Genomic DNA, 19,623 nt, shown 5'->3' with positions numbered 1-19,623 from the left:
GATTCAAGAACTGCAGCAGACATGCTCAGCCACAGCTGTCTTCTACACTCCTCTGTTTTCTACAGATACCGTTGCCTGCTACATCACTTTCTGCTTCGTCACTCTCGTTACTGGGAAAAACATCCAGGGTAGCTCCCACCATGGTGGTATATGTGAGTGATGTCACCACATGCATGTGTGAGATGGGAAACACAGCTGACTAAATAAAGCACTGTCAGATGAAAAAAGTAAATTGTTGCATGCGTCCTTCTGACAGGCTCCCTTCAGAACTCATCGATAACACCCGCTTATCTCAACAGTGGCTCCTGAATGCACTCCTGTAAGCTGTTTTCAGAGCACAATGCCTCCGTCTCTTGCCTGACAGGGAGTGAGGGATGGGTATACGCTGTCCAAGCCCCCAACGCCACATCTTGACAATTGCAATCTCCTCTTTTATGGCCTTGATTACTCCCCTAAAGTCCTCAAGAGGTCATCTTAGTCCAACCCCCCGCACCTGAGGCAGGATCATCCCTATTCAAACCATCCCATGCAAAATGATCTATCTGTGGTACAGGTACCATTAGTGGTACACAGACAACCTGACAACATTAACGTATTTATTATAATTACCTTATATCACAAAAATTTGCTGGTGGTACTTAAGGTTGAATTGTTTTAAGTTGATACAATCTGTCAGAGTTTGGGAAGTGCTGATCGAAACCATATCGAACAAGTTTCTCGTCACACCTTGCATCTAGTAGCTAGCAATTAATTGTACAATTGACACTCTGCTGGGGTTCCCAGTCTTCACTGCCCACCAGCCCGTGTCTCCCTTAGAAACCAACCTTTTCCCCAAATCTGTCCATTATGAATGGGGAAAGGCTCCCTAAGAAGTCATACAAATCTTCCTTATTTCATTCAGAAACCTCCTTACACTTTTGATTCTTGCAGACACCTGCTTACCGGTCACAGCATTCACAGGTTTCATCTTTCCATACTCACTCAGTCCCAGTCACTACCCACCGTTAAAAAACAGGCAAATGATGACACGCTTGCAGCTAACAAAGTTTGGCACATCTTCACCATGCTCACTCATTTGTATGCTTTCTCTCAGCTGCTTGTGTCTGCAGGATGTAAGCCCTCTCGGGTGGGGATTATACCTGAGGTCAACACAAGGGGGTCCCAATCCTAATCAAGGTCTTTGGGTGATGATAATATAAATATTTATAACAACAAGAACAGGAAATTAACTTGTTTCCCAAACAGCAGTAAGGAGCAGTAGCATTAGACTATCCCTTTGGTATAATTTGCCTTGGTTAACTGCTGCTATGGGGCAATATGAATAACACTGTATTTTGGCAGGTTGCAGCTACTATTTCACAAGTTTTATTTTTGTTAAAGTGAGAGATACCGAGCCACTAGATGCTTACATTACTGAGGAATTTTTATATTAAATTATTTTAAAAGAGTTGTATGCAGTCTCTTTTTAATAGCTTTGTAAATATTGGTTTTCTAGTGCAAATTAAAGCAAGAGAATTATCTTCTTCCTTATAAAACAGACAAAAATCCTGCATAACTGTGTTCAGTTTTGAGAGACAGAGAGAAACAGCAAGGAGACAGTATTGATACTGTATTCTCTTTACCTGTTTCCACAGTGTTTTCTGTTTCTGCTGCCTCCAACCCATCCATGCTGTCTTCATCCTCCACTGCAGTTTTTCCTCTACTCCGAGGCCTACAAGAAAGGGTACATTTTGTTCATGAATTTAACAAATATATTCCGTTTAAATTTGTCTAGTCTCAGAATCACTTTGTGTTCATTGAATCATTACCAGCACTAAATTATCAGGAACTTAAGTCAAGCCGTTTTTTTTTAACCTAGATAAGTCAGCTGCTCCTTGTCCTTTTTTGTGCTGATGGCAACTGAGTGCCCTAGCAGTAAAAGGCTAACATAGTACACCTTTAATCAGCTGTCAGCCCATAAGATTTTGTGATTACCGTTAACAGAATAATTCAATAACCCACTTCTACTGATCAGACAATAGGTAATCAGAAAGCCCACAAGTGAAATATGCCATTAGATCCTCACATTTTTCACTATGCAGGAGGCAAGTACTGCAATCATAGGTAACAGCATGATCCAAATTTTGGGCAGTCATCTCACACACTATAAAATGGACAGGGACCCCTATTCATTAACAGCACCCCGGAAAATAAATTCTTAAGAGTATTGCTAGTCCATTGGAGGAAATTCTGGATAAAAAAATTGGTAGAATCATGATCCTGAAACTGTTCACAAAAAAGTGTGATTTTAAAAAAATAAATTAAATACTAGAACTGGTTGGAAATTTTCCCCTGGAAATACATTTTTCAGTAAAGTTTCATGCCAGTTTACCCACTTGGCTCACATCCCAGTGGGATGCGAAGGAAACCACCCAAGCTACTGTATATTAGCCACATTGGTTGGCTAGTAGAGAATCAAGAGCATGAAAGCCCTGCCTCCTGATTTCTTGGGCTCCTCTGCAACTTGACTGGTGTGCCAGGAGGGAGTGTGGAAGACCTGGGACTTCTAGTACCCATGTTTTAGCAGTCTGGATACCCTGGGCTTTCAAGATCTCATGGCTCCATAGTAGTAGTATAACTAGGGGTGGGCAAGAGAGGCACCTGCTCCAGGCACCAAGTTAGGAGGGGTGCCAGAATCACCTGCCACCCCTGTAGGGTCCGTACCCTGGCAATACTGCCATGCCAAGAACTCCAAACGCAGCTGTTTTAAGAGTGACAGATGGAGCAAGCAGACCACGTGCAGTGACAGCAGCAGCTCAGCCGGGACTGTGTAGGAGTTCTCAGCTTCGGTACGGCGGCTGCGCCCCCACCCCGATCTCAGGAGCACATGCCAACCGCTTCCCTCCCACCTCTCTTGCAGGGTCTGCCTTGACGCCAACTCTGTTTGTTACACCACTGCTGGAACGCTTGAATGGGATATGTATATTCTGGCCCATGTTCTGCTGAAGTGGAGCATCCTATTCTAGAAGAAGGCCTGTCTCGTAGTAAGTAATAAGAACCTCCTAAGGACAATTTGGGACAAACCAGTATTGGTGACATGTAGGAGGGGAAAAGTGGAAAGCAAAACCTAAGTATCTGAAATACAGCACTTTCCATTCCCACGTTACAGAGCAAGAGGGAGAACGCTGCCGTGACAGACACAAACAAAAGCAAGAATTCAAGGAAGCATCAACCCTGAAGACCAAAATGCATACTGTTTGATTTTTAAAAGAAAATGATCCTCATCTTCCATAATAACATCAAGTTTGACCCCATGTTTCTCAAGCCTTATACAAATGAGCCTCCTCAGTTGTATGCACTCCCCCAGCAGTACATCCGTGAAACTGGTGGGGACAGAAATTGCGTTCTTTTAGATGCTATTGCCATAGGCATAGGGAAAAGTCTTCAGTGAAACTTCCATCTCTAGGATGCATGTAGATCTTTTCCTCCTAAGATTAACAATACCAAATTGACAAAGTCTCTGGACACTGAGCTACTGAATATAAATGTGGGTCTTAATTTTCACATCATTTTCCAAACTGTTCATTTTGTTTCAGAAAAACAAATCTGTAATTCCTTGCCCAACAACATATCCAAGATTACAACTTTGTAGGTAGTTGTGTTATTATACACCTGCTTCACAATAGGGCTAAATCCAGAAGTCAAGAAAAAACTATTAAATGAATACTCGTGATGATGATATAGAACCAAACCTAAAATTACTTTTTTTTAAGGGAGTGTTGGGGAGATTAGCATCTGTAGAGCAGGAACCTTTGGGTATCTTTATCCAAACAGTTCAGAACAGTGCTGAAAAAAACTGGTGCAGACAGCAACCCTAGGGACACAATTTTGTGCAGGTTCCCTTGACAGCAGAGACCACACAGTAATTGGGCTGAGGAAGAAAGGTGGCCTTATGAAAGAGAAAGAAGACAGCATCCTCTTTGGCCACCTGCCACTTTGCAGGGTTTCACTCACTTCTTCTAAGTGGATTTATTTCCCTTCCTACAGAAAAGCAGGGAGGAAGCAGAAGGGTCGTCTTAGTTTGTTAGACGCATTCATTTAGAATCGTGAAGATCCCACCAAAAAAAGAAAGAAAGAAAATAAAGAAAACTCCATGCTAGGTCAAGAGAAGCAAACTCATAATGCAAAGGCTTTTAATATTTAGAAAATGCATGAAATGTTCAAAAAATAAAGACATAATGGTTTGACAATAACTTCCTTGGAGTTCCTTAACATGTATGTTGCTTGACACTCTTCTCTCCCCATGCCCTTATTCAAAATGCAAGCTGCAAGCCTCTCCCCTACCCAAAACATGCAATATGTTCATAGGTCAAATTGCTACACTTGATGTATAAAACAGAAATGATAGTGTCATAGAGAAGTGTAAAACAGTATACATAAAGAATCCACACAACAATAGGAATATCTTTTAATACTACTTCAAGGCTTCTCCTACCTGCCATCTATCAGTAATACAATTTAAGCGGCGCCTTTGAATTGTGAATTAAGCCACCTTTAAAATCTTTCAAGTCTTATCATTACAGTATCTAATTACTTCACATTTTCTTCAAAATACCTATGTTCAATATTCTCCAAGATACTACTTTGCATGGAATAGCTCCCTGGCTAGATATAAATATTTCCTGTGATTATTTTACAAATTACATGAAATTATGGATTTCATAATTCATAATTACATTAATATACAAAATGCTGAAGAACATGTCCTATGTACTTTTAAAATGTTTCAATTCAGCAGCACTATTCACTTTTTGAACTCCCCCACCACATCTTAGCAACTTATTTAACATTAGCAAAATCACAGGTTTGGACTAATTAAACATAATTGCTCCTTTTCATCAGAAAATGTACCCACATCTGGTGTTTTCATGCCTTTCCCCCTTCTGCACATATATTACAAAAGGCCTTCCAAATACTCTGCAGATTTTAAATAAATTCATTACAACAAAGAGTGATATGAAAAGTCAGGGTGTATCTACAGCTTACATTAGTTAGATGTCTTCACTGAACATCAATCAGAAGAGAATTTATAATATTACATTATACTCTGAAGAGATATAAAATGTTTATGCCTCATTCTAAAAGGAGAGCTACAAAACACTAACTAAAATGTGTATTGTAGTAACTGCAGCTATAATTTAGTGTTTTGCAGAAGACAGATGAAAATCCCAAATGCAAAATCTACAAAGACATGCCTAATTATTAAGTCTATATATAAATAGTCTAGAACATGGACTGTAATGTTTATCTTTCCATTGACAAATTTCAGACAAGCTTTGATTAGCTTTTACACAAGATTCTGATTGGTTTCCAAAACACTCATTCTACCTCTCATAAGTCTATAGCTTTCAATAGTAAGACCCTATTTTAATTTATCGATAAAGACTTCATACACCATTCTAAACATGAATTCGTGAGAGATTATATGCACATCGGGGCCCATTTTTATACACTGAAATGCTTTTTTTTTTTTTTTTTTTAAATGAATGCCAGAACTACAACTAAAAGTGGTTTCATCAGATATCTTTCATGCCAAGTCCAGCAATAGTTCAAAGAACTTTGTACATGAAATTGTATGGAAGTGTTGATCAGCATGTGGGGGTTAAATCAACTGCTCTTTCTTAAAAACAGGTTTTCAATTATCTGGATGCTTCTAAGAGCTGACCAACATAAAGCTTGGAAAAATGATCAACGGAAGAACTATGTTTCCAATATTTCAGTGTCCCCCAAAAATTCACAGCAGTAACAGCAGCAAATTCAAGATGTTCACCTTGCATGGAATTTCAACCCCCAACCATGCACAAAATACATTCTGACTCTCTGTACCATCCAGACTCTCCTAAAAAAGTGCTCTGACTTAGTATCCCTTTTACAGTGCACAGTTTTTAAATGCATTTGCAAACAGAAGGCTGTTCTCCAAATCAAGATGAAACCCACTTGTTAGTCTGGGCCTCAGTTTCACCCAAATACCCTATGCCTGAAAAATCTATGCATCTCTAAGTGGTATAACTCTAAAAGGAACTAATTAATATGCAATTAAAATGAAAACAAAATAGAACCATTCCCATAACCATCTTAACTCAGTCCGGTTGGAATATCAGGCTCTGCAGGTCTAATCCCAAACTCCCCACGACCTTCACAAACAGACCTTGAGATCACCTATATTTTTTTCCATACCACACACCTCAAAATAAGATATTCACCTTGTTTTTGGAACAGAGAATGCAGGGGAAAAAAAATAAATTAAAAAAAAAAAATATATATATATATTTTTTTTTTACGGAGTCAGAGCTAACCACATGCAGCAGCTCACTCACCCTCAGCCAGTTCAATAGTTATTTCAGGCACACGCTGCAGTGTTAATATGTTCTCACGGCCACTATGGACTTGCTAAGGAATTGGTAGCAGCTTTTGGCCAACTGTGAGAGGGTTAAGACTGGACTCTGCCCAGGCTGTTAGCAGCACCCATTTTGACAGCCATTAAAGCACAGCATTTCTATGCTTCTATTCCAGCTAAGAAAAAAATCAGTTGCCCCGCTGAAGACATACACCCCAATTTTGAACATCTGTTTCTGGGGGAAGTGCATGTGCTATGCAAATAAATACAGTATTTGTATTACTGTAGCACCTTAGGACCCTAATAAGGGAAATTCTTATTTGTTAACTATGACATTAAGTCAGGGGTGGGCAAAATGCGGCCCACCAGGCCATTCTATCCGGCCGGTGGGGCCCTTAAAAAATTTAAAAAATTAAGATTTATCTGCCCCTGGCTGCCTATCACGCAGCCCTCAATGGTTTGCCAAAACTCAGTAAGTGGCCCTCCACCCGAAATAATTCCCCGCCCCTGCACTAAGTGCTATGTTCTGTGTTTGCTTAAAGATGGGCTGCATCTTAGCAAGCTCACAATCCAGAAGGCTGACAACTGATGGATACAGACAGACTGGTAGGCAGTACAGGAAACAATGCCACAATACTGGACAGCAAGATAGGCAGAATTATTATCATGCAAATAACCTAACTGCTGCTAAGCATTTTTATGGATCAATTTTCCCGTGACTTTTCTCTTTAGAAATCTTTATTTAAAAAAATCTTCTCCATTCATGTTTTAAAGCACAGATATATTAACAGAAAAGCAACTTATTAACCAACATGTACTCGGGACAGATTGAACAAAGAACCAAAAAAGGAAAGCTATTTTTCATTTAATATTCAAATTGTATTCTTGTGTACAAAACAATTCAAAACAAAACAAAAAAAAGCAAAAAACATGCCCCCACTATAATTTACATAAAATTTAAGCAATCATCAAATCCTATTTGATCTATTATAGGTTTGGTCTATTTATTCATTCATTCCCAACTAACCAAATCTCTCATATGTGTCTCACGTTAAATTTGTACCTTCAAAACTTCCTCACATAGTGCTAAACAAGGACGTTTTTTTCAGCAGCGATAGTATACTCCAGCAACAAGATTTTACCATACTAACTTAACTTGCTACTTACTCCAAACACGTTCAGTCTTCAACGTACCTGGAAAAATTAACAACTTGTAGTTCAATGTTCTTCTATATTTGCAAACAAATACAGCACTTCACAGCACTTCAGTAATAAGCTTACTATTAGTCTCCAAAAACGTGGAGTTTTACAAGAAAACATAACAAAATTCCAATTTTTAAAGTATTTTTGTTTCTGAACAGGAATTAAATCTAAAAGCCAAATTGGAGACTTAGGGAGTTTACAGTTCCAATATTGGCCCTAGTTTCACAGTTGGACCCCCTGCCATGGGCAGGAAAGAGTACTGGGGTCAAACGACCCCGGCTAGGTGATTATCCAGCCTCCTTTTGAAGACCCCCAGGGTAGGAGTGAGCACCACTTCCTTTGGAAGTTGGTTCCAGATCCTAGCCATCCTGACTGTGAAGTAGCGCCTCCTGATGTCTAGCCTGAACCTACTCTCAGTCTTGTGGCCGTTATAACAACTTGTGGCTGTTATTCCTAGTAACGGTAGTGCTCAGGGGAACAGGGACTCTCCCCATTCCCCACAGGTCCCCCCCTTGTAAGTTTATAGATGGCCACCAGATCCCCTCTCAGCCTTCTCTTGTGGAGGCTGAACAGGTTCAGGTCCCATAGTCTCCGCTCGTAGGGCCTGCCCTGTTGCCCCCTGATCATGTGAGTGGCCTCCTCTGGACCCTCTCAATGCTGTCCACATCCCTCCTGAAGTGCGGCGCCCAGAACTGGACGCAGTACTCCAACTGCAGCCTGACCAGTGTCGCATGGAGGGGGAGGATCACCTCCTTGGACTTGCTCGTGATGCATTTATGGATGCACAACAAGGTGTGGTTAGCTCTACTGATCGTGTCCTCACATTGGCAGCCCATGTTCATTTTGACATGAATAATGACTCCAAGATCCTTTTCTGCCTCTGTGCTCATGAGAAGGGAGTTCCCCAGCCTGTAGGTATGCTGCTGGTTCTTCCTCCCCAGGTATAGCACCTTGCACTTGTCAGTGTTGAAACCCATCCTGTTCTCATCTGCCCACCCCTGTAACCTGTCTAGGTCTGATTGCAGCCTATTCCTCCCTTCTAGTGTGTCCACTTCTTCCCACATCTTAGTGGCATCTGCGAATTTGAACAGGGTGCTTTTAAACCCCCATCCAAGTAGCTGAAGCTGGTGAACAGTGCAGGCCCGAGGACCGAGCCCTGGGGGACCCCACTGCCCACATCCCTCCAGGTCAAAAATGACCCATCCACCACCACTCTCTGGGTGCAGCCCTCCAGCCAGTTAGCGACCCATTTGACTGTGTAGGTGTCAACGCCACAGTCTCCTAGTTTTTTAATGAGAATGGGGTGAGAGACAGTGTCGAAGGCCTTCCTAAAGTCCAGAAAGACTACGTCCACCACGACACCCGAGTCTAAGGATTTTGTGACCTGGTCTTAAAAGGCACCCAGGTTGGTCTGACAGGACCTGTCCCTAATGAACCCATGTTGGTCGGCCCTAAGCATAATTGCCCCTGCTGGTCCCTTGCAGATGTGCTCCTGGATAATTTTCTCAAAGAGCTTCCCCAGGACCGAGGTAAGACTAACAGGCCTATAGTTTCCTGGGTCCTCCTTCCTCCCTTTTTTGAAAATGGGGATTACATTGGCCCTTTTCCAGTCCTCAGGCACCTGGCCAGAGCACCACGAGTGCTTGTAAAACCATGCCAGGGGTCCCGCAATGACCCCTGCCAATTCCCTCAGCACCCGGGGGCAGAGATCATCTGGACCTGCTGATTTGAACATGTCCAGCCCCACCAGAAGTTCCCAAACTAGGTCCTCCCTGACCCTGGGCCTGGCGGTGCCTCTCCTGAGTCCATCCGGGATCCTGGTGGGGGGATGTCTTGGTCCCTACTCAGAAAAATGGAGGTAAAGAATTTGTTAAAGAAGTCAGCTTTATCATCTGGTGCAACCACCAGATTGCCAAGTGTCTCCTGCAGGGGCCCCACATTGCCCGGTGCCTTCTTTTAACTCCCTAGGCATTTAAAAAAAAGACTTGTTATCTTTGATCCTGGTCACTAGTCCTAGTTCTGTGTCTGCCTTGGCCTTCCTAACAGCCCCCCTACAGTCTCGAGCAACGGAGGTATAATCCTCCTTGTTGATGGCCCCTCTCTTCCACTGGATGTATGCCTCCTTTTTAGCTTTCAGACATTCCTGAATGCCTGTGGTGAGCCATGGGACCTTCTGAGCACTCTTGCCCCCTTTGATCTGCATGGGGATTGGCACCCTTTGGGCTTAGAGAATCATCTCCTTAAGGAATGACCACTCCTCTTGGACTCCAAACTCCCCTACCCTCCAGGACCTCAGTGCCTCCCTGATTAATCTCCTTAACTCATTGAAATTGTCCCTCCTGAAGTCCAGGGCTGCTGCCTTGCTGCAGGCCTCTGACACCCTGCACTGGATGGTGAATTCCAGTAGGCCATGATCGATATCACCCAGGTGGTCAAGAACCTGGAGTCCCCTCATCAGGTCGTCGCCTGTGGCCAGGACCAGGTCTAGCAAGGTATTTCCCCTGGTGGGACTGTGCACCTCCTGGGTTAGGGGGAGGTCCTGTATCCCGGCTAGGAACCTACGTGAGCAGTCAGACCTGGTTGACTGCTCCTCCCAGCAGATGCCCGTGTAGTTTAGGTCACCCATGATGACCATGTTTCTTGACTTAACTGCCTCCGTGAGCTGACCTGAGAATTCCCAGTCCAGCTCTTCCCCCTGGTTGGCTGGTTGGTAGTAGACACCCACCGTTAAGTCCCTTTCCCCTTGACCCCCTTGTATTCAGACTCAGAGCACTTCAGTCTGCCCCTCCTCTGACCCAGTGCTGTTTGTTGAGGACGTGTACTGCTCTTTGACATAGAGCGCCACACCCCCGCCTTTCCTCCCTGTTCTATCCCGCCTATACAGTCTGTAGCCCTTGATGTTTACCACCCAATCATGGGTTGAATCCCACCAGGTTTCAGTGAGTCCCACTATGTCCGAGTTTGTGTTAGCTAGCAAGAGGGCAAGTTCCTCCTGCTTGACCCTTAGGACCCGTAGGCTCCTAAGGGTCTCACAACAGAATGTCCTTGAAAGTAAATGCCTGTTTCTGAGTTAGCACTTTGTCACTAATTCGGTAACCCAGAAAATTCTCTCCCCCATGAGCTGCTTTTCCCCCCTAAATCTGAACTTTTCTGTGTAACTGAGTCTAAATGGAAAGCAACTCTGTTTTCAGTGGCTAAACACCAGAGAACATTTATTCTGAAGATACTTCAGATGATATAGATAAAGATGTGTGTTGAAAAGCAGAAGTCATTAGTGGAACTCACTGTTTCATACACTACAGTAAGCCAAACCACTGAGCATTAAGTAATGAAATGGATAACCAAGGATCCACGACCCTTGCTAAACTCTCTCCACCAGGTATGATGGAAGACTTTTCCCTTCCTGGTATACCCATTGCTAGGAACTATTTTTTCTTCCATTTCATTTTCAGAAATGCCACAAAGTGAAATGCACTTACAGGCAGCAGGTTCAAAATCCTGATCACTCTTCACATTAGGCCTTTAAGTTATAAGCCTCTGCAAAGGATGAGATGAGTTTTCACCTTAATAGAATAAAGAGCACACACCCGATCCTCTTATTCCACCTCAATATTTTCTAGCATAGAATTCAAGAATATTGCCAGCCCTCAAGGTATTATCAAGAGTCTCACAATATTTGGTATGGTTGCAGTTGTTTGTTTTGTTCTGCTTTGCTTTTAAAGTCGTGTGTTTACAGAAATGTTGCCATTCTTGTTTAAACTGTTTTAGGTTTGTGTTTATGGGGAAAAAATAATTGAATCCTAAAGGCTCTGAAACCAGAAAGCATATACATAGAACCCAAAATTTAGCACAGAACTGGGATTGATGACCTACTGTCCACATGTTGAATCTGACCCGCAGAACCACTGGATCAGGCCTGTGAAGCTGGGGCTTTGGCGGCGGGGGCTTCATCAACCCAGCTGGGACCTGACGTGGGCAATTCCAACTTGCCACCAGATAACGCTGCTGACCACTCTTCTAGAACTGTCATTTTAAAATACAACTGTGATTTTTAATGCTTTCATGTAACAATACAGTTTAAAGTAGACATTGACCCCAAAGGGTCGAGCCAGAAAAATCTTCAACAAACAAGAAACAAATCAATGTATGAATAGAACGAAACATTCTGAAAGTGACTACTGCTTCTTTAAATCGAACCCACCTAGAAGCCTTAAAATGGGCTTCATTCTTTCATTTAAGAGTTCTGTATCAAAGGGAAGAAGACCTAAAAAAAGACTAATATAAAAAGGGTTATATTAATTATGGTTCTGTTTTCATTGCTTGCATAAATCCAGTCTGAGACCACGTGTCCATCAACAAACATGCCTGGAGCCCCCCGGGCAGTGTTTGGAACGGCATGCTACTTTGCAGATGAAGCTAACTGGAATCAAAGACCTATAAAGCATGCCGGCCATGACATCTTCCTCTACTCCTCCATTTCCTCAGCAATGGGAAGAACCAGAAGAGGTAAGGCCTGTAAATGTTCACAGATGATGATCTCAAAAAAGCTACCAAACAGTAACTGGCTTCTTTTTCTTTGAGTACTGCCTGAACAGATTCCTAACCATCGGGAGATAAACCAGGAGAAATCTCTCCGAAGAGGTTGAGTTTTAAGTACTGGTTTAGAGACTGCATTCTTCTGTTTGGGTATCTATCTATTCAAGAGAGCAATGACTAGGAAAAGCATAGGAAAAGCCACAGGTCACAGCCTTTCCGAATTAAGCAATGGAGACCACATACACACTGCTGAAGTTACTTTAAATTTAGCAGAACGTCGTTCTAAGACTTTCAGGAAATGAAACACTTGAAGTGCCATGAATGCCCAACCTAATTTCACTTAGCCTCTGCACAAAGACAGCTAGCTCCCCCACGCCATTTACCCTCGTAAACCACCAATAACCAGTGTGATTTACAAATGGGCTTTGATCTATCGAGATAGTAATTTAGTGCCATTTTAAACTTTTGAACCATGTGATCTAGCCTTTTCTGATAATGAATGAGGTTTAGGGAAATACTGGTAAATTAAGAGAATGATTTAAGTGAAACTCTGAGGCCACCTCAGAGAAGAATTAGTGTATGGGGTGCAACAACCAGCGTAGGTCACAAATCAAGCCTTGCATCTCATTAGGTCTTCCTGCTGAAGTCATTTCCAGTAGGACTGCCTTTCAAGGGAAGGGACATAGAAGGTCCAGCGGGCGATTCAGTCAGCCTGGTTAGAAACAGATTCAGGCTCGTGCAAAAATAAATAAATGAAATTTAAAAAAAAAGCTCACTAATAGAAGAAAGCTGTTTCAATCTTTTCAAGAACCTTATCATTCGATGCGTGTAAAGACCACCCCACCCTCCACTAGTGTAGGATGGTAAACTGATACGGCTGTGAAGTGAAACTGAAACTCTACTTAGGTGTAAGCAAGAATCTAATCAGCTGGTCTAATAAAAGATCTCACATTTACCCAAATAACCTTGTCTGCCTATGTCTTTAGATCTACATCCCTGAAACAAGAATACTTCACATGCACCTAGTTCTGCCCCTTCCTCTTTCGTGTCCTCGCATGACAAGGCGTCAGCAGATTTCGCAGGTTTGCTGGAGCCTGACAGGGTTGTGACGTGAGCACTTCTGCTACGGCCTCAAGCTTGAGACCTCTGGGCTAAGGACCGCGCGCCTTAGCACCAGCCCCATTCCAGTCTCTACATTTAATAAGTCACACAACGTGGAAGGAAACAAGGCTAGTAAATAGGGAACCTCTTTAGTAGTATGTACCCATAAGGAAAAGCTTTCTGTTTTAGGACACTGGCTTTCGTACAGAACACCTATCATTTCCCTAAAGGAACGTAGGAAACTTCTTCTGAGCTAAACCATGAGCCCATGCTGGCACAGCACACTACATGGGCTCTAGTTTATTATATTGGCCTGATGATTCAACCTCCCCTCATTTAAATTCCACAGAAGAGTGCATTTCTTCTGCAAGATCAAACTTGAACGTAATTGAGACCTGAAAAGAAAATGATTGTGTTGTGCTTTTGTTTTTGTTTTGTTTTTTTTAAATATAATGTAGAAAGGATTCCCCACCCCCTTTCCTTTTTTACATTAGAAATACAGACCCTCAATGGGCTGACAAACTCTTGGATGATGGAGAATAAGTGAAATGCCAACATCACAAATGAGTTATAATTGGAGAAAGTAATTATTAAATGCATGTGTAAGACTGTTTAGAGACTAGTTTTAGTTTGCATGCATTTAACTCATTATTAAGGTATTAAAATTCAATATACACAATCTCCACATATGAAGGATCTATTTCCCATCAGTCATCCTAGTGAACCAAAGACAACCACAGTTCATGTCCTTAGTATTTTAAAGTTAAAGACAAAGAGAAACCCCTCTCTCCACATGAATGCATGCATCCCCACATTGTTTTCAGACCTGCACCGAACTTCTGTTGTGTTACAGATTTGCATCAGTTTCCAATCACTTATACCAGTTTGTGTCTCATTTCTGTCCCTAGCCACAAAGGCAGACAAACCCCTTTTCAACCACCTTTAAAAAAATACTACATTATTCTGTCTTTCAAGGGCCATAGATAAGCTGTTCATGGCAACAAAATGTCTGCATTTCTAATGTCGTTCCCTGCCTCCCTTACAAAACAATAATGAATGCAACCCTTGGGATTAGTAATCCCAAGAGTAAACATAAAAAGAAACAACTTCATTGTCGGAACCTTGACTTTTTCCAGTACTTTGAATACTTTTCCGTACCGGGAGGTCTCTCTCACCTCCCAACATCAATGCAAGCTGAAGTTAGAGATCACTGGTGCTGAAGGTTATATCTGCATCTTTGCTAGGAAGTGGATGATCCCAGAAAAATGAACAGTTCCAAAAAACAGTTAGCAATAAATGCATGATTCCTGAAGAAGAAAGATATTTTGACTTAAAAGTTTTGACTGTCGAGATTCCCCAAAGGACTGGTGCTACACTGGCTCTTAATGTGTACACAAAATCTAAAGGAATCCTTCAGTTTGAGTTTATATGAAAGTTTGAGAGCACTTTGAAAGCTCAGGGAAACCAGTCGGCTGCTCTAAAAGTACTTCCTACCTTGTGCCAGAAGTGTCCAACACAGCTACGTGCAACAGAAGACTGGGAAGACATAAATAAGATGCGTTGCCTGCAGGCACTCTCAAAAAACAACTATCCAAATCAAGGATACACAGTTGTATGGCAGAGATGTCATCTCACTGCTGAAAAATTACTTGTCCCCTTGTTCTAGTAGCCTCAACTTAGTTTTTGTACATGAAACAATATAAATGCAGGAGACCATTACACTCTGGAGCCGGAGGCAAAATTGTCTTATGTGATGAGTTTGGAATCCAGCCAAAGTGACCGTTCGCTGTTTTCTCAGCTCTTCCTTAAGGAAAGTAGGCAGCTGCTAAATTGGGAGTCCAGAACTGTTCATATAAAAAACCGTCAGATGAACACAAATTTGTCTACTGTGATGCTGACTCACAATGACTGGACCAAGAGACATATTTTTTTGAGGGACAAATGTGCATCTTAGCAAGAACAGACTCATGCCAACCAGTTTGCAAGATATAAATACTGATTAGTCATCTGGCATCCCAGGTAACCAAAACAGCCAAGATTTTTGTTTGCAAGTTTGATGCTGCAGAAATGCCAAAAGGGTAGGTTTCCTGAAATGTGGACCTTCAAATGTGTTTAATGGAGTTGACGTAGGACAGAAGTGTGGATTTGAAGTTAAAAGTGTGAAACTTGTCCACAGGGACAGACCCAAATGTCTTGACTGATTTGGAGCCAGCCTTTTATGATCAGGTCACAAAAGCATTGGATGCAGGTGTCGCCGTAGATGTAGTCTTTCTGGACTTCAGCAAGGCCTTTGACACTGTCTCCCACCCCATCCTCATTAAACAACTAGGCGACTGTGGCATCAATGCCTACACGGTCAAATGGATTGCTAATTGGCTGAAGGGTCGTACTCAGAGGGTGGTGGTGGATGGGTCACATTCGACCTGGGGGGAAGTGGGCAGCAGAGTCCCCCAGGGCTCAGTCCTTGGACCTGCGCTGTTCAGTTTCTTTATCAGCGATTTGGATGACGGGGTGAAAAGCAACCTGTTCAAATTTGCTGATGATACCAAAATTTGGGGTGAGGTGGGCACGCTAGTAGGGAGGGAAAGACTGCAGAAAGACCTGGATAGGTTGCAGGGGTGGGCTAACAAAAACAGGATGCGTTTCAATACGGACAAGTGCAGGGTGCTGCACTTGGGCAGTAGTAACCGGCAGCACACTTATCAGATGGGAAACTCCCTTCTTGAGAGCACGGAGGCAGAAAGGGATCTTGGAGTCATCATTGACTCCAAGATGAACATGGGCTGACAATGCGAGGTCACGGTCGGCAGGGCTAACCGGACCCTATCGTGCATCCACAGATGCATCTCAAGTAGGGCCAAGGAGGTGATCCTCCCCCTCTACACGACACTGGTCAGGCCACAGTTGGAGTGCTGCATCCAGTTCTCGGCACCCCACTTCAGGAGGGATGTAGACAACATTGAGAGGGTTCAGAGGAGGGCCACCTGCATGATCCGGGGACAGCAGGGCAGACCCTACAATGAGAGGCTACGGGACCTGAACCTGTTCAGTCTTTACAAAAGAAGGCTGAGGGGGGACCTGGTGACTATCTATAAACTCGCTAGGGGGGGACAAGAAGGGTTTGGGGGAAACCTTGTTTCCCCTAGCGCCCCCCGGGATAACAAGCAATAACGGCCACGAGTTGTTGGAGAGTAGGTTTAGATTAGACATCCGTAAAAACTACTTCACAGTTAGGGCAGCTAGGATCTGGAACCGACTTCCAAGGGAAGTGGTAATGGCTCCTACCCTGGGGGTTTTTAAGAAGCGGCTCGATGCCTACCTGGCTGGGGTCACTTGAGCCCAGTTTCCCTCCTGCCCAGGCAGGGGGTCGGACTTGAAGATCTACAAGGTCCCTTCTGACTCGACTTCTATGATTTTATGAAAATGACACGTCAAGTTAGTGTAGTCTAAGAGTGATGTTGTAACCATGCTGGTCCAGAAAGTATGTGAGAAACAAGGATTTCTTAGGATGATACCTTTTACTGGGACCAACGATGTAGTTGGCCCCAAGTTAGACAAGCTTTCAAATGCAAAACATTCTTCCTCAAGTCTCATGACTAACATCAAATAAGTGTAATTACCTCAACTATATTATATATAGGCAGCTTTTTTTTTTTAAAGGAAAAATGAATTTCTACATCACAATATTTATTTTATTGAAATATAAAATGTGTTTTATGTAATATTGATTGAATAAGCAATAAGTAAAATCAAGAAATACTACAGGTTCTTATGGTCACTGTAAACTTTGAATGTTTTTCTCACAAGCCAATCATATATACACAATTTCACCTGTCTCTACATTGTGTTATCTTTGTATTTTGCAATATAAATACGCACCAAGTGCTTTACATTTCAGAAATAAATTATGCAACGACCCGGGCGTCAAGGTGCGTTATGTATACACCACTGAACTTCTGTAAATGACACCCTGTATTCTAAGCTACATCTTTCATTGCCTTCAGCATCATGCTGACAAAACAAAGACAACACAGATTAGCCTTCTGGCACATGCATGATTTTTTTTTTTTTTGTAATTGTATTTATTTATTTATTTTTTACAGACTTTTTTTTGCAACCACATTGGACAAGTATTCTAAGAGCATCAAGTACTTTGGGTAGAGTTGTCCAAACTGTTGCTAACAATTGTATTTACTGCCAGCTGATGGCTTGTAAGCCTGCTGGGTGAACATGCTGTATTAGTGCAGTTTGAGTGGGCAGACTGTTTTCAAGTGTTCTGCTTTTATGGGCAAATAGTACTAAGCTGGCAGCTCTTGGAGTTGCGACATAGCTGGCATGGTCACAGGGACAATAAAAATTGTTCAATCAAAGATGGAGTGCTCATTGTATTTAATACTGCACACATGATATTAAATACATCCTAGAGGTTTATGGCACAGTTTTTACCCCATCCGACAAATGAAGCTGTTGCGGTCTCTCAGTACATGGACCACGGGAAACACTCGGGCTTTTTGCAACTACAGAGCTCTAGTAATGTCATTTAACTTGAGAAATTTTTCATTAAATGTGACATAGGAAATAGTTTCAACTCTTTTAAGCTTACAACTGGTGCAGTGCCAAGAACTAATATACAGGTATCAACAGTCTGTTCAATACACGATTGAGCCCCTGGTCTCTGCTTGGCAAAACATCTGTGCAAAAATATTCCTAGTACCTGCTTCTTTGTAGGAGTGGGGTTCAATTCCTTAATATGCCTGGAAGTGATAACACATTTCCACTAATGCTAATTACAATTTTCTTGCTTGATGATTTAAGGTTTTCACAGAAAAAAAAAAGCTAAATATGAATTACTACAGTGATGATTAAATCACTGCCGGTAACTTGACACTTTATAAATATCCTTGACCTGTTTTCAATATCCTAGCTACAGTATATTCTGGTAAAATCTTTAGGGAAGTGTGATTTTTAAAATAAACAAGGTATCGAGTCTCCATACATTTTCACCTGTTCGGTGATGTAGCGGAGAGACTTGTTTGGGGCAAAGTCTCAGAAAGGCTTGCTCTGGGGGAAGAGTATTGGTAACTACGGCTCCCACAAGAATGACTGTATCAGTATCAGACGGATCACAACCTGTCACAGAGCTCACTTGATTTTCAAGATATTTTCAAATCAGTTTTATTACCCAATTTTAGTTGATTTTTTTTTTTTGAAAGATGGAGGAAAACACTAGCTTTTGTGATGAAAAAGTCTTCTGCATTACCTTCTGCCTGACAGGTAATGAGTTACCTTGACAATAAAGTAATATCATATGTAATTACACAGCTAGTAACGTGTTTTGAATCACAAAATCATTGTTATTAGTGGCCAAAATCTTCTATCATCTTTAAATGTTGTACAAGTGAATGCCTGGGCAAACATCTGGTATGAGAATCTGTTGAATCATTCATACACAGATATCCATATCTTTCAACAATATCAATAAGGACACATTTTCACAGAATACCACCCCCCCACCCCAAGATGTAACAGTGTGTTTGTGATGCTTGCTACTATCAAATTGTGACAATTCCTTTCAAACGCTTATCAAACTGTACTAACTTCCACGAACTGACTACTGCCACTGGCTAGCATATTTGCTAGTGAAAGCAATACTGTCAAGGTTTCTGGGCCACAAGCTGCAGTTTGACATGCACCTGTTAAGTAATTTAGAGCCCTATTTGTACAGGGTTCTAGGCAGAAGAACTACATGGATTGCAGCTTTCATGTTGGCTGGATATAAAAATATAGTTTTGAGAAACAAAGGCTATAACGGCCATCAGGATCTCTTCAAATTATTGATTTTTATAAATTGCTAAATCAGTCAATTTGAAAGATATTAAAAAAAAAAAAGGTTTTAATGGACAGACCTGGCTTAAAATATCTACAAAAACAAGCACACAAAAAAATGGATATGCAACATTATTATGATGTATTAAGGACAGCATGCTGTGTCTGTTTAAAAGGGCTTAAAATCTTAACTCTATCAGGGCATACAAGTTCTGCCAAGTTTAATGCATTTAAAATCAAACTCACAATTCTACAAACCATTTTAAGCTGAGACTATACATGTTAAGCCAGGTTTATAAATTAAACTAGTTTTCTCAGATATTTAAAAATGCAGGACATGCAACCCACGTACAATATACTCCATCCCTTCCTAGACCCCCTGCACAAATTGGGTACTAAACTGCTTAGCAGGTGCATGTCAGATCTCTTCAGCTCTTAGCAGCACTCTGAGAAATGATGCCTTAAAAAGGACGTGTGTCCTCCATATCTGTTTGTATACGGATGTGAACCAACAGAAAATAAGCACAGCATGGACAGTGTCACTGCTCCATCCCCACCAGCACCTTCCAATGTCTACCTCT

General features: G+C 41.9%; 1 protein-coding gene across 8 annotated transcripts in view; it reads right to left on the bottom strand.

Moving 5' to 3' along the window:
- The window catches only part of KMT2C (lysine methyltransferase 2C), a 308,664-nt gene that overhangs the window by 243,155 nt on the left and 45,886 nt on the right, over positions 1-19,623 (bottom strand). For all 8 annotated transcript variants that reach the window (XM_059729207.1, XM_059729206.1, XM_059729205.1 and 5 more), the window contains exon 2: positions 1,623-1,711. In XM_059729207.1, the coding sequence (XP_059585190.1) occupies positions 1,623-1,711 (89 nt within the window). The remainder of the gene's footprint in view (positions 1-1,622; positions 1,712-19,623) is intronic.

This window comes from Alligator mississippiensis, chromosome 5, assembly GCF_030867095.1.
Source record: "Alligator mississippiensis isolate rAllMis1 chromosome 5, rAllMis1, whole genome shotgun sequence".
In the NCBI taxonomy this organism is placed as follows: Eukaryota; Metazoa; Chordata; order Crocodylia; family Alligatoridae; genus Alligator; species Alligator mississippiensis.
This window is presented reverse-complemented; position numbering and strand designations above follow the sequence as displayed.